Source organism: Asparagus officinalis, chromosome 5, assembly GCF_001876935.1.
Source record: "Asparagus officinalis chromosome 5, Aspof.V1, whole genome shotgun sequence".
NCBI classification, from domain to species: Eukaryota; Viridiplantae; Streptophyta; class Magnoliopsida; order Asparagales; family Asparagaceae; genus Asparagus; species Asparagus officinalis.
In genome coordinates this window covers 114,185,661-114,202,179 of record NC_033798.1, presented here as the reverse complement: position 1 = coordinate 114,202,179, position 16,519 = coordinate 114,185,661, and the positions used below count along the sequence as shown (strand labels likewise).

The 16,519-nt window shown below is 33.6% G+C and overlaps 1 protein-coding gene across 1 annotated transcript in view; it reads right to left on the bottom strand.

Moving 5' to 3' along the window:
- LOC109840769 (protein timeless homolog) overlaps positions 640-16,519 on the bottom strand; it is a 45,830-nt gene continuing 29,950 nt past the window's right edge. The window contains 6 exon segments of the mRNA XM_020409526.1: positions 640-1,391; positions 2,508-2,606; positions 14,298-14,396; positions 14,985-15,188; positions 15,362-15,430; positions 16,443-16,519. The exon segment at positions 16,443-16,519 is cut by the window's right edge and continues 7 nt beyond it. Coding sequence (XP_020265115.1) covers positions 1,109-1,391; positions 2,508-2,606; positions 14,298-14,396; positions 14,985-15,188; positions 15,362-15,430; positions 16,443-16,519 — 831 coding nt within the window. The 3' untranslated portion in view covers positions 640-1,108.

Sequence of the window (16,519 nt, the reverse complement as noted above, 5' to 3'; positions counted from 1 at the left end):
CGGTCCAAGTATATACATGTATTAGTGTGCGTGCGTGCGTGCTGCAAATATTTGTATGCAACCTTTTAAAGCTAGATTTATGCCCATAAATAACTGGATAAAAGGAGTTGGCATTCATACTTTCAATTTAAGAAGGCTCGTCCGCACTCCCAGATCTTAGCATTTGTATCTGCAATTTAAGAAGGCTCGTCCGCAACAATATCCTGCCTAAAAGAAAGAGGGACAGATAAATCAATTGGCATTGCCGATGAAAAATTGACAAAATTAATGGAGGCAAAGGAATCATAATAGTATTACAGCATCAAAGAACATCTTCGTTCAACTCGATAATACAGCAGCATCAAAGAATACCTCTGATAAATCAGTTGCTGCAGAAAGAATTATCCAAATTAACAGACCTGGAGAGTGTAGATATGAGATTTGGTAAACACATGGCTCATCCACATCCTGCAGTACATGCCCCTACTCAAGAAGGTAATAGCTGTGATTTCAACAGGATTTTTCAACTGCAACAAATGATTCTAAACTCAAAACCAAGGATGAGCGCTTTCTGCATTAGTTAACATCGCAAATCAGGAATGTCATCAATTTGATCTATATAATGTAATTTAGCGCCACATTTAGCGCCACAAAAACTACTATCAACAAAATTTGACGATGGTTAATAAATTAATTTTTACCACCATATATAGCCAATATTTTGAGCTGCACACAATTTACATAAGTAAGCAAGAGAGTGCCTCAAGCATTGAGGCCTCGCCACATATGCAGATCCACATAGAAATCAAGTCTGTCCCTTTACATAAAACCTTATCAATGCAGCTCTTAAATTCAATCAGCCATTAACATTTCCAAGGCTGCATCAGTATTGGTCGGAACTGTTAGCAAGTTTTGCATGTCTTCTCCAAAGCCATTTCACCTAGGTTGTAGGCGACCCGAAGCAGATAAAGTCTCAAAATCTTCATCCGTGAGCTGACAATGAAGTTCAGAAATGCAACACTTGTGAATCTTCTCCATTTCTGTCACATTTGCTGTTCAGAGATTCTGGCCTTAACTTCAAAATTTGATCCCAGGTATCACCAATTAAGACAAGATCTGGCTGCTTCATTTATTCATCATCTTCAGCATCGATGATCATCTTAAGGTTCCTTCTTGATCCAACTTTCCTGGGCACCACAGTCCCCAAATCATCCCCAGAGTCGTCAAAGTCCATCAGCTCGTCACGTGCTTTATCGTCTTGTTGATGTGAAGTGTTTATGCTTACATTTTCTCTGAGGCTAGAGCCATCTTTCTCGATCTCAAGATTATCAGCCAAGCCAGCGAAAGCATCTGCTTCAAGTCCATCTGTAGGAGCGGGGCGTAATTCATGCTGCTGCTGGATTAGTGCATCTCTGGAGAAAAAAAAAGAAAAAAAAGGTTGATCAATTAAAAAATCAGAGGCTTAGTAGCGGGATTGGATGATAAAATATAATCCTTAGACACTTATGTTAGTTAAGAGCCTCGATCTTCTAACCTAATTTCCTGATTGTACAAGAAAAATCTGTTCAGGAAGAAGCGTTATTCTACGACGGACTTTTGTTTGAACCAAAAAATATACAAACGGATCAGCTTGGCTTATTGTGTTCAAGATTGACTTCATCAGCTTGCATTGACTCATGTGTGTGTGAGCACGTGGTGTGTGCGCGTGTAGTACATTTATTATTTGATGTCATTACACATTACTAAATTTTCACTAATCAATTCTTAGAAGTATGGGATTCGAATATCCTATTGACCTTAATAATCAATTGAGCACTAGTAAGCGACGAGCTTATTCAAGATTCGGTCAATTATAAATCATGTGGTTAAGTTTTTACATCTCTTTTACTTTCCAAGATACTATTCCTTGGCCAATTAGTTAGAACATACATGGTCCAAGAGTTCTTTACCTTCAAGGAGTAGAATGAGTTCTTCAACACCTGAACACTAAGGGGCTTCTTTTTCATCACATATTCATCTTTCGGCAGAAGTATTCACTGCTGCAGATTGACAGGGACAGTTACTGTCAATCTACAACAAGTTAATGTTCCTCCATAGGATGGAACTTAGTCACGTGAAAACAATATTTATGTACATGGATAAATGCAAAAGCTTAACATAGAGTTGCAGCTCATGTTGTTCGTGGATCTTTTTAGCTTAGAATCATATAGACTTGATGTGAAGACTCAACTTTATCTGCAAATTATGATGATCTTCTTTAAGTTATCATGGTATTTGGAGGATGAATTTCAACCACTGTAGAAGACAAATCCCAGTGGCACGGGATCTGCAGTGAAGAAAATGGTATGCCATACAAGACCTAAGTGTGCTTTATAATTCCATAATATAGCCATCAACTTGGGATCATTAACCATACGCTTCATAAGGGCACAGTACTAAATTTATAAATTCAAAGTGGAGTGTCTAGCACAGTCCAAATTATATAAATTTACTTGAACGTGAACTTAAAGTTTCGTCGTAGGACTTACTTGAACATGGTTCTTGAAGTTTCATTATTTGAATCTCGTTGGGATATGCTTGTCGTTGTAGCCTCCTGCATTAGTGTCTGGCTTTTCTTTCTTTTGCTTCTAATAAGAAAGATTGATTTAGATACATAATAGCAGAAACCACGAAAACACCTACTTGTAGTGCAATAAGCTGGAAAACCTTTTTTTGAGAAGAACCTCATGGAAATGGTTGAGATGAATGGTAGACCAAGTGTTCAGCCAAAGAGATATAAGACAACACTACAACAACAAACTCATGCCCTTTATCTTCCTGAATCTTTTTTTTTCTGAAAATAATTTTCAAATTTGGCTTGTTGGAAGAGTATCCTTGCATTCAAAATGAAAAAGGTGAGGTGATAAAGATACGTTGGATGATGGAACACTCTCTAGTGCTCTGGCCCTATTTTAAAACAAATAGAACTCTCTCTTATGGTGAACTACTTTGACTGCAAATATAAACAGAGAAGATTGGGAGTTTTTCCTTACATTGTTTGTCAAAGGCTGATTACAAAGGGGATATAGATTCAAGCTCAGCTTGTATTATTGAGAATCAGTGTATGGTCATCATTGGAGTAACGTTAAAAGGGTTCTCACAATAGCCTGCCTGCTGAAATTTAAGATTTAGATCCAGAGCATATCATCTCTATAAAAGGTCTTCTGTTGTATTCTTGTTAAAAATAGGATAGAGATTCTAGGTGGCTAAATTACCAAATTGGTATTTTTTGTAATCCCTCTTAACCAGTTTGGCACTACAAGTTTCTCCGACGACTTTTTGGTATTAAAAGTCCACTCCTTCTGCAGTTAGGCATTTTTCTTTGCAGCCGGTGAAAATTTGGAGAAATTTTTTATCAATTTAAAACACATTTGCATTAAAAAAAACTATGCTCAATTTAAAACACATTTGCATTAAAAAAAACTATGCTATCATTCAATAAAATACTGATAATCATCCTACTAACCATCTACATCTTCAAAACCTCCGATTTAAATTCCTCTACTTTTACTAATTCTCAATTAGTTGAATTAAAAGAAGAAAATTTTTCTTTACTTAAAGTAAATGAAAATTTATCTAATGAAAATAAATATTTAAAATCAGAATGTAATAAGTTAAATATTCGAATTAATAGTTTAGATAAAGATATTTCTTCTTTTAAATCAAGATATGAAGATATATGTTTAAATGTAAGCAAATTTAATAAAGGAAAAGAAAATCTTAATAATATTCTTTCTTTTCAAAGAGAATCACATAAGACAAAAGGATTAGGTTTTCAAATTAATAAAAACAAATCAAAGAATACAATTTTTGTAAAACCTTCTTGTAATTTGCATGATTATAAAACTGAAAATTTGTGTAAAAAGAAATCAAAATTCTTTTCCATTTGGGTTCCAAAAGAATTATCTTCTTTACATAAGAATTTTTATATTTCTGATTTTATTAAAAATATTTGTTTATCATCTAACTATTTAAGTAAATCAAACTCTTCATGGGTTTGGTTTCCTAAAGGCTAATTTAAAGGACCCAACATAGTATGGGTACCAAAATGTAAATGTTTATTATTTCAGGTACCCAAGAAAGATAGGTGGATTTTGGATAGTGGTTGCTCCAAACATATGACTGGAAACATTCAATTGTTGTCATCTTTTCAAAACAAGGATGGAGGTACTGTTACTTTTGGAGATAACAACAAAGGAAAAGTCATCGGTATTGGTTCCGTAGGTAATCCAAACAAACCTATCATTGATAATGTTTTATTAGTTAATGGTCTTAAACATAATTTACTAAGTATTAGTCAACTTTGTGATAAAGGTTATAAAATTGTTTTTGAAAAAGAATCATGCTTAATTTATGATATTGATTTAATAACCATTATTTTTAAAGGTTATAGAAAAAATAACATATATGTGTTATCTATGAATAATATTTCAAATGAACATTGTCTTATTGCATCATCTAATGATTCTATTTTATGGCATAAACGTTTTGGACATGTTAACTTTAAACATATGTCTAAGATTTCTAAAAATGATTCTGTAAATGGTTTGCCTAAGATGTCCTTTAAAAATAATTTTTGTGATGCATGTCAACAAGGAAAAATGCACAAATCCTCTTTCAAATCTAAAAATGTAATATCTACAAATAGACCATTAGAATTAATTCATATAGATCTTTTTGGTCCATCTAGAGTAGCATCTTTAAATGGAAGTAGATATGCATTTGTTCTTGTTGATGATTATTCTAGATTCACATGGGTAATTTTTCTTAAACATAAAAATGATGCTTTTAATGAGTTTTCTATATTTTGCAAGAAAATTCAAAATCAAAAATCAACTTCTATTATCTCTATACGTAGTGATCATGGAGGTGAATTTGAAAATGAATTATTTGCAAATTATTGTGATCAACATGGTATATCACACACATTCTCTTTTCCTCGAGCTGCTCCACAAAATGGAGTTGTAGAAAGGAAAAATAGAACCTTACAAGAATGTGCTAGAACCATGTTATGTGATAGTAATTTACCTAAATATTTTTGGGCAGAAGCTGTATCAACAGCTTGTTATGTATTAAATAGAGTTTTATTACGACCTATTTTAAAGAAAACCTCTTATGAATTATTTTATAACAAAATTCCTAAAGTATCTTACTTTAAAGTTTTTGGTTGTAAATGTTTTATCTTAAATACAAAGGATAACTTAGATAAATTTGATTCAAAATCCGATGAAGGAATTTTTGTTGGATATTCTAATCACAGTAAAGCATATAGAATTTATAACAAAAGAACACAAGTTATTGAAGAATCTTTACATGTTTCTTTTAATGAAAGTTTTTCAAAAATACCTATTATACTAAATAATGATGATGATGTAATTGATACCATACAAGATACTCCTATGATAGATATTACAAAAGATGATAATCTACAAAATGATTTACCTAAAGATTTTGTAGAAGTTAAAAATCATCCACATGATTTAGTTATAGGAAATATATCTGACAAAGTAACTACTAGATCACATTTTAATTTGATTGCTCATAATGCTTTTATTTCAACTATTGAACCTAAAAATATAAAAGAAGCACTTCTTGATGATTCATGGATAATAGCTATGCAAGATGAACTTAATCAATTTACTAGAAATAATGTTTGGGATCTTATACCTAGACCTCAAAATAAATCCATTATTGGAACAAAATGGATTTTTAGAAACAAATTAGATGAATTTGGTCAAGTTGTTAGAAACAAAGCTAGATTAGTTGCTCAAGGTTATAATCAAGAAGAAGGAATTGATTATGATGAAACTTATGCACCAGTTGCACGATTAGAATCAATTAGGATTTTACTTGCATTTGCATGTTTTATGAATTTTAAATTATTTCAAATGGATGTTAAAAGTGCTTTTTTAAATGGTTTTATAAATGAAGAAGTTTTTGTAGAACAACCTCCAGGTTTTGAACATGAAAGTTTTCCAAATCATGTTTTTAAACTTAAGAAAGCATTATATGGTCTTAAACAAGCACCTCGTGCATGGTATGATAGATTAAAGAAATTTCTTTTAACTTCAGGTTTTGATATTGGAAAAGTTGATTCAACATTGTTTATTAAGAAAATAAATAAAGATATTTTACTAATTCAAATATATGTAGATGATATTATTTTTGGTTCTACTAACAATAATCTTTGTCAAGAATTTGCTAAGAATATGCAGGATGAATTTGAAATGAGTCACATGGGTGAACTAAATTTCTTTCTTGGACTTCAAATTAAACAATTGAAAGAAGGAATTTTCATCAATCAAAGCAAGTACGCAAAAGATTTACTTAAAAGATTCGGATTGGAAAATTCAACAAGCAAACCAACACCTATGAGCACTACAACATCTCTTGACAAAGATGAAAATGGTAAGAATGTTGATCAAAAGCTCTATCGAGGTATGATTGGATCACTTCTTTACATTACTGCTAGTAGACCTGATATTATGTTTAGTGTATGTTTATGTGCAAGATTTCAATCAAATCCTAAAGTTTCACATCTTAAAGCAGTAAAAAGAATATTTAGATATATTAAAGATACTACAAATTATGGTTTATTTTATCCAAAACATAGTTCTTTTGATTTAATATCATATAGTGATGCTGATTTTGCCGGATGTAAATCTGATAGAAAAAGTACAAGTGGAACATGTCATTTCTTAGGACATTCACTTGTATCTTGGTTTAGTAAGAAACAAAATTCAGTATCATTATCAACAACTGAAGCTGAATATATTGCTGCAAGTCTTGCATGTGCACAAATATTATGGATGAAACAAACTTTAACTGATTATGGCATAAATTGTCCCATATCATCTATTATGTGTGATAATTCTAGTGCAATTAATTTATCTAAAAATCCTATTCAACACTCACGTACAAAACACATTGATATTAGACATCATTTTTTACGTGATCATGTTCTTAAAGGTGACATATCATTAGAGTTTATACCTACAGATAAACAAATTGCAGATATATTAACAAAACCACTAAAAGAAGAAGTTTATGTTATTTAAGACAAGTGGATATTTTCTGTTTTAAACCCAAAATCCAATAACCATACCCGTTTCACTTAAGTAAAAATCATCTCAACCATTCATTTTTAACTGCATCAATCCTAACCATTCATCTAAAATCTAATCTTGACCATACATTCATTTCAAATCAAATCTGAACCTTACATTTTATTTCATATTCTAAAAACAAATTAAAATCAAAAATTAACTTATAACTATACCCAAAACCGAAACCTATCTTCTTTCCCCTCTTCAGAACTTCGAATCAGGGCATTCTTACCTCTCTAAAATTTCATCAATTTCCTTCAAATTCTCTTCATTCTCTTCAAATCTGTCAATTATCCAAGCTCTGTAGTCGACTACTCCAGGCTATAGTCGGCTAATCTAGGGTTTCTACAGTTTGGGGTATAATTCTAAACTTCCTCTTTCTTTCTCTTGTTATTAAACTAGTTCATCATGTCTAGATCTAAGAAAGCCAAGCAAACTCACAGTTCTGTTAATGATGAAATCATTGTTTATTTAAGAAGTCCTGAATTATTGGAAGAATTTAACAGACTATCATCTTTAGAAATTCTTCCAGGACGATTTGTGAAGTTCGATGATTTCATTCCATGGAACTTTAGTTCTTATTTTGAAAATGTGGGCTTGCTTGAGTTATTTTCTGCTGAAAATAAAAAATCATCATACCCATTTCTTGTGCAACTGTTTTATACCAATATTGAACGTGTGGGTACAATTGGTGGTTCTGAAAAAATTAAAACCCTTGTTAAAGGAATGGAGATTGAATTAACTACTAAATCAATTGGTAAAATATTCAATATTCCTTATCAAGGAGTTTCTCTTAGCTCTGTTAGGATGAATGATTCAGACTTGTTATCCAATCACATATTTCTTCCTGGACATGGAAAACCTTTGAATAATTCAAACAAACTTCGTCCATTTCCTAGGTTCATTGCTCGTATCCTAGCCTATAACTTGTTTCCAAAAACTGAAAGTTTTCATTTCATTTCCCTAGAATTAGCAAAAGCAATATATGCTATTATGGGAAATATTCAAGTTAATTGGCTGAGGTTTATTTTGACAATTTTCTGACCATTCCTAGAGGATTTCTTCCTTATGGTGCATTCCTGACTAAGATCTTTGACAAATTCCATGTCGATCTCAAATCTGAAAAATCTGTTGTTCGTTCAATTGAATTTTTTGATTCAAATGCCCTAACTAGGATGAAATTGACAAATTTTGAAATCCAAGATCACAATCCTCAAAATGAACCTGTTCAAAATGAACCTGAACTTCAACAAGAAGATATTCCACAAACCTCAACTCAAGCTGGAGCCTCTTCAAGTCAACCTCCACCATTTCCTACTGAACCTTCATGTTTTTCAGACGTGCAATACAATACTTTGAGTGCACGTATCCTAGAACTGGAAACAGGTCAACGAGCTATATATGCACAAAACAGATATATCATCAGCAATCAAGAAGACCTAATCAAAAAGTTTGAAGACTTGGACTCAAAGCTTAATTCATATTTTCAAGGCCAACAACCTCCTCCAGCACCCTAGGATTTCTTTCTGTTATTTGTCAAAACAATTATGTCATTATGTTTAAAACTATGTCGTTGTGTTGCTATTATGTCAAGTTTGCTACAATATGACTGTGTGTTAAGTTTGCTACTATGTTAAGTTTACTATTTGAATTGCTACTATTTTGGTTAGATAATACAAGTGCTATATATTTTAAACAGATTATGGTGATGAACATTGTGGAACTTGTGGTCTTTATGGCAAGTCTTTGCCTACCAATATGGATGGGTGAAGTTATGGACTATGTTCATAACCTGGATGATTTGTTTGAAGTGTTAGCTCATGTTGAAGAAATTATGTTATGTTTAGGTTCCTCTTTTTGTTGATAACAAAGGGGGAGAAATAGTTAAGTTTTATATTTTTTATTATGAATGTTAAAAATTTTATATTTTTTATTATGAATGTTAAAAACTTTGCATATATGCAGGGGGAGTAAGTATTACATGTGTTAAGCTTTAATATGATGCATAAATTATTTGTTATCATCAAAAAGGGGGAGAATGTTGAATATCATTTCTCCATGATAATGTTTTGATGATAACAATTTATATTTTGTGTGCACTAACTTTCATATGCAGATTTCAATATCAGAATATGTACAAGTGCAAGTGAATATCAAGGCATTTTGAAGTGAAGAAAATGAAGAACAAAAGATAATGTATTTGAATTTTTCTTTGCTTAGAATATTTGTACAAGCCTTGATCACACACACGCACACACACACATTTTTAGAATACACTAACACAGGCTTAGTGTGTTGGTTAACTATAGAAATCCCCTATGTTAACCATTAGAATAGTAGTTAAAACTTAATTATAAAAACTCATTATTTCTGAATATTTGATCTTAATAGTCGACTAATTAGGATAGTAGTCGACTACTCATGTATATAACTCAAATACAAGTTTCTGTCTTTTTACAGTATAGTCGACTAATAGAGATTATAGTCGACTACTGAGATGTTTGACAGAAACATAAGTTTCTGTGGCTATATATAGGTTATTTGTTCAGAAAAATTGCATATGCATACATACCCATAAGCTTTGATCTTTGTGCAATTTTTCAAGTGAAAAACATTCTGATTCTCTGAAAAAGAAGAGTTTCTGAAATTGCCTATATACTTTCATCAAAAATAAATCATTAGGCAATTTTACAGAGATTAAAAGTATCCTAAGCCACTGTTGCACTTCAATACACATTCAAGACTTATAGGATCATTGTGTTCTTGTTACAACAAGTTTTCTCTCGGTTGTGAGAGGATAAATCTCTTGGCTTAGAGATTGGGATTCAAATTGGCAAGGAGTTTATCAATTGGTGTTGCAATTTGCAGGGACTTGCAAATTGGTCAGGTTTGCGTTTGATTTTGTAAGTTTATTCAAAATCATAGTGGAAACTCTCAAGCGGGATTTGCTTGGGGACTGGATGTACACCGGATTGGTGGAACCAGTATAAAATCCTTGTGTTTGTGTTTGCAAATTTCTGAGATTGCCATTTTTCTTTGCAATTTATTATCTACTTTGCAATAATTTTAAAAGAACACTATTCACCCCCCTCTAGTGTTCTAGTGTATCTATTTCAGATCCTACAACAACCATCTTTCGAGTGTGAAAGATGGCATCGTCAAATACATCACAATTCAAGGAAGGACACTCTACAAATCGTCCTCCAATGTTCGATGGCACGAACTACAACTACTGGAAGTGTAGGATGAAGATCTACCTTTCGTTGGCAGCGAATAAATGTCTAATTGCACACTTGGTGGGCTTTTACCAAAAGGTTGTCAGAGAAACTTTTAATACCAAACCGATCAAGGGGGGTTATAAAATATACCAATTTGGTAATTTAGCCGATCCTAGGTATACACTTTAAACAGTAAAGTGAAAATCTCAAAAAGAGAAAGCAACTGTAGCAATCTCATTTATTTTCTTTACATAAGTTTACATTGTTTTGGTTAAATTATCATTGTCATGGGAGGATCTTCATGCAAAATATGAAAATGTTGAGGTGTCTAGCATTTTTTCCAAACTCATTTCGCATGAATCAGATGCCATGAATATTCTATCAATGCTTGTTGAGTGGGCTCTTCCTATTGGGCCATGGAGTGGCAAGAGAAACTTATTTCTTGTCCTCTCCATGTTGGGGGATTATGAGAGCATCCAAACTCCCCGGAGATGACCATAAGGGCTATCCGAATTTAAGGCCCCAAAGCAAAGCTCTGAATTAGAGGGGTCTGGATGCTCTCACGTCCTCCCTACACATGGAAAAGGCAAGAGACAATTGTCTCTCACCACTCCATAGCCCAAGAGACGAACCCACTCAACAAGCACTAATAGAATATTTTCATGGCATTCAACGCATGCAAAACGAGTGCAGGAAAAAACCGAAAAATGCTAGACACCCCAACAATTCCAGATTTTGCATAAAGATCCTCACATGACAATAATATTGTAATTAAATAGCTTAACTTAGTTAGGTAAAGAAAATAAAAGGGGTCACTACAACAATCGAATCCTTAAATGTTGTAAAAGAACTCTTCACTCTCCCCATGGAAGTAGTCAGAGCACCTCGAAGGCTTGAGTTTGCTTGGATAACAATTGTTGTTTGTATCTCCTCTTCTTTTTTTTTTGGGAGTAAAGAATGCCCTTTGTTCTAGTTGACTGCAAGATTATAAATAGAAAACAGAATTTGTCGAACAAAAAACTTGATATACTGAATAAAGAAGCAGAAAGGAATATATATGTTACCAATAAGCCACATAGTGCGATTTTTTTCTATTATTTTCACAAAAAGAAACCATGAGGGAAAAGATCATCCACTTCCTCCCCCTACTTTTTGGAAGAGAAACCAATTTACTAGACGAATAGGCTGACTGTTTAGCATTGTTGTTGGAAGATTAGTGTTGATTCTTGTAGAACAATGAACCAACCCTGATAGAGAATTTGAATCGAAGAAAATGATATTCTATGCAGGGTAAGTTTAATAATACTGAATAGAATTATCAAGTCAGGATTTTCCCTTAAGCTTCATATACACAATGGCAATCTTCTAATACAAATTGAAAAAGGGCTTCTCGCATACTTACTTGAACATAGTACTTAAAGTTTCATTATCCGTGTCTTCTTGCAGCATGCATGTTGTCATAGCCTCCTGCATTAATGGCTGACTGTTCTTTCTTTTGCTTCTAATAAAAAAGAGAAGAAAAGAATGGTTACCTAAATAATAACAGAAACACATCTGAATTTTTTTGGCAAGAACCTAATTGCAATGATTGACATGAATAATAGATGTATTGGACGCGCGGCTGGAGTTCATAGACTGCAAGCAGTCAATAAAGAAGAAGAAGAAGAAGAAGAACCTTTATGCCAGATTTTTTGGGATAAAGACAACCTTCATCCCAATTTTTTTGGGCATCATTCAAACACTTTATAATTCTGATATGAAACAAGTTCCTCGTTTTAAGACGAGCAAACAACCAGACACACTTTATGGGTCAGGCTGTCGAGTGACTAAGAAACATAGCCAGGAAATGAGAGTTAATGAAATAAGAATGTAGAGATGAATGATGACAAAAATGCTCAAAGGTAAACTAAGAAAAGATTCATCCATAGGAAGCCAGAGACTGTTTATAAAGATAAAATAAGGGGGAACCAGTTGAGGCGTTATGGGCATGTGCAATGGAGAACATTAAATCTGCTGCTTAAGAGATTGACAAAATTAAAATGGTTTGATAGAGCTAAGTGGAAAAAGGGTTCATCATATAGAAAATTACCTTTCTGCAATTGCTTCTAAAGTTTCTTCGTCAGATTGATCGTCTCTATCACCTGAGATGGCTTAGAGATTGGGATTCAAATTGGCAAGGAGTTTATCAATTGGTGTTGCAATTTGCAGGGACTTGCAAATTGGTCAGGTTTGCGTTTGATTTTGTAAGTTTATTCAAAATCATAGTGGAAACTCTCAAGCGGGATTTGCTTGGGGACTGGATGTACACCGGATTGGTGGAACCAGTATAAAATCCTTGTGTTTGTGTTTGCAAATTTCTGAGATTGCCATTTTTCTTTGCAATTTATTATCTACTTTGCAATAATTTTAAAAGAACACTATTCACCCCCCTCTAGTGTTCTAGTGTATCTATTTCAGATCCTATAGAGAAGTCAAGACATCTACAATTTGATCGGTTCCACATCATCTAAATCCAGCCACATCAGTTAAACAAAGCGACATTAGTGTTCTAATAACCTTGAAATTAAGTCACATGCAATTTTACCGCCAAGTTTTTCGTTGGCAGCGAATAAATGTCTAATTGCACACTTGGTGGGCTTTTACCAAAAGGTTGTCAGAGAAACTTTTAATACCAAACCGATCAAGGGGGGTTATAAAATATACCAATTTGGTAATTTAGCCGATCCTAGGTATACACTTTAAACAGTAAAGTGAAAATCTCAAAAAGAGAAAGCAACTGTAGCAATCTCATTTATTTTCTTTACATAAGTTTACATTGTTTTGGTTAAATTATCATTGTCATGGGAGGATCTTCATGCAAAATATGAAAATGTTGAGGTGTCTAGCATTTTTTCCAAACTCATTTCGCATGAATCAGATGCCATGAATATTCTATCAATGCTTGTTGAGTGGGCTCTTCCTATTGGGCCATGGAGTGGCAAGAGAAACTTATTTCTTGTCCTCTCCATGTTGGGGGATTATGAGAGCATCCAAACTCCCCGGAGATGACCATAAGGGCTATCCGAATTTAAGGCCCCAAAGCAAAGCTCTGAATTAGAGGGGTCTGGATGCTCTCACGTCCTCCCTACACATGGAAAAGGCAAGAGACAATTGTCTCTCACCACTCCATAGCCCAAGAGACGAACCCACTCAACAAGCACTAATAGAATATTTTCATGGCATTCAACGCATGCAAAACGAGTGCAGGAAAAAACCGAAAAATGCTAGACACCCCAACAATTCCAGATTTTGCATAAAGATCCTCACATGACAATAATATTGTAATTAAATAGCTTAACTTAGTTAGGTAAAGAAAATAAAAGGGGTCACTACAACAATCGAATCCTTAAATGTTGTAAAAGAACTCTTCACTCTCCCCATGGAAGTAGTCAGAGCACCTCGAAGGCTTGAGTTTGCTTGGATAACAATTGTTGTTTGTATCTCCTCTTCTTTTTTTTTTGGGAGTAAAGAATGCCCTTTGTTCTAGTTGACTGCAAGATTATAAATAGAAAACAGAATTTGTCGAACAAAAAACTTGATATACTGAATAAAGAAGCAGAAAGGAATATATATGTTACCAATAAGCCACATAGTGCGATTTTTTTCTATTATTTTCACAAAAAGAAACCATGAGGGAAAAGATCATCCACTTCCTCCCCCTACTTTTTGGAAGAGAAACCAATTTACTAGACGAATAGGCTGACTGTTTAGCATTGTTGTTGGAAGATTAGTGTTGATTCTTGTAGAACAATGAACCAACCCTGATAGAGAATTTGAATCGAAGAAAATGATATTCTATGCAGGGTAAGTTTAATAATACTGAATAGAATTATCAAGTCAGGATTTTCCCTTAAGCTTCATATACACAATGGCAATCTTCTAATACAAATTGAAAAAGGGCTTCTCGCATACTTACTTGAACATAGTACTTAAAGTTTCATTATCCGTGTCTTCTTGCAGCATGCATGTTGTCATAGCCTCCTGCATTAATGGCTGACTGTTCTTTCTTTTGCTTCTAATAAAAAAGAGAAGAAAAGAATGGTTACCTAAATAATAACAGAAACACATCTGAATTTTTTTGGCAAGAACCTAATTGCAATGATTGACATGAATAATAGATGTATTGGACGCGCGGCTGGAGTTCATAGACTGCAAGCAGTCAATAAAGAAGAAGAAGAAGAAGAAGAACCTTTATGCCAGATTTTTTGGGATAAAGACAACCTTCATCCCAATTTTTTTGGGCATCATTCAAACACTTTATAATTCTGATATGAAACAAGTTCCTCGTTTTAAGACGAGCAAACAACCAGACACACTTTATGGGTCAGGCTGTCGAGTGACTAAGAAACATAGCCAGGAAATGAGAGTTAATGAAATAAGAATGTAGAGATGAATGATGACAAAAATGCTCAAAGGTAAACTAAGAAAAGATTCATCCATAGGAAGCCAGAGACTGTTTATAAAGATAAAATAAGGGGGAACCAGTTGAGGCGTTATGGGCATGTGCAATGGAGAACATTAAATCTGCTGCTTAAGAGATTGACAAAATTAAAATGGTTTGATAGAGCTAAGTGGAAAAAGGGTTCATCATATAGAAAATTACCTTTCTGCAATTGCTTCTAAAGTTTCTTCGTCAGATTGATCGTCTCTATCACCTGAGAACTTTGCATCTGTAGATGATCTCTTTGCCTTGGGAGCCAGAAGGCCAAGTTGCCTGAGCTTGCGGGAAACTTTGGCCGAAGTATATGTATTATCAGCACCTAGGGCATTTGCGATCAACTGACTACACTTCTTCCGATTCTTAAAACTGCACCCACAACGACAACAACAACAACAACAAAGGCAGGTGAGATGCAAGTGTCAACTATGTAAAACAACGTGAACAAGAAAACTTCAAATATAGAGTACTGGAATGAAGAGACACTGAGGACAATTTGGTTGTTTAAGACCCGGAGGTAACGTAAATTACTAGGCACACACCGTTCAAATAAGACTTTAATCTCAGCTTCTTGTTCTTTGCTGAAAGGACTTATTCTCTTTCTTTGCTGGCTGCAATACGAAGGTAACAGCGAAAAGTATTAGCTTCTTAAAAAACAACAGCCTTATGATAAGCAAGTAATCTTCACTAATTGTAAATAGAAGCACTCAGCACAGAGAAAAGCATTTACATGTGCTCCTGGGAAAAAGGTTTGCTATTATAAACTACTGCAACACGCATGTCCATAGAAAAGATTTGTAACTATAATCTACTAACATTGGAAGCAAATGAGAACAGCCAAACCTTACTATTAAACAATCAAGGGCAGATTCTGAAATCATACAAATTCAACTAAAAATGGACAAATACATATAAGAAGAGGTCAAGAATCATTCCTAATGCTATTTCCCCAATTCATACAGAAGTGTCTTTAATGGACATAATGCCAAAATCTGACTATGTTTTTTTGGTCCTACAAGTCTTTGTATATTAGCTGTTAGAATAACTTAAAGTTCAGACTAACTCAGAAGAATTAAATCTCCTAAATGTCTTGGATAAAGTGGAGTCTGGACTGTTTAGAATAGAAATCTATTCTGTGATAATTCAATTTAAAAATTTCTTGAACATCATGCTGTTTGTGTCATGGGGTATGATAGAAAATGTGTTTAGGCATTTGGCTGTGTAAACAAGTTGCTTGTACAGTGCCCCTAGGCCTTTCTTATACACAATGCATCTCTTTTTATTTTCTTTTTCTTCATCCACTTTTGCCATCATAGTTTGACCTTTGAAGAAACTTAGTTCTCAAGGATTCCATCAGGGTCCAATGAAGCAATTTCGAATATTGTTCTTATTTCATGCACAAGTCTGAAGATATGCCTGTTTCCAAAGCAAAATTCTATGAATTTTTTTATTTACAATTTTAGGTTAATCTAAAATGACATATATAAAAAGAAAAATACATATGTTGCCTAAATCTTGCACATATACATTGGTATCCATATAGCCACATGTCACGTGATAGGACAACTCGATCAGTAGCAAATACTTTATTTTTATAGAGTCTGAAGTGACATGGTAACTTACGAAGTTTTAAAATAAGGGATGTCATCTGGTTCATTTGAGCTGTCCATGGTGACATTAGTAGCAGATGTATCCAGGAC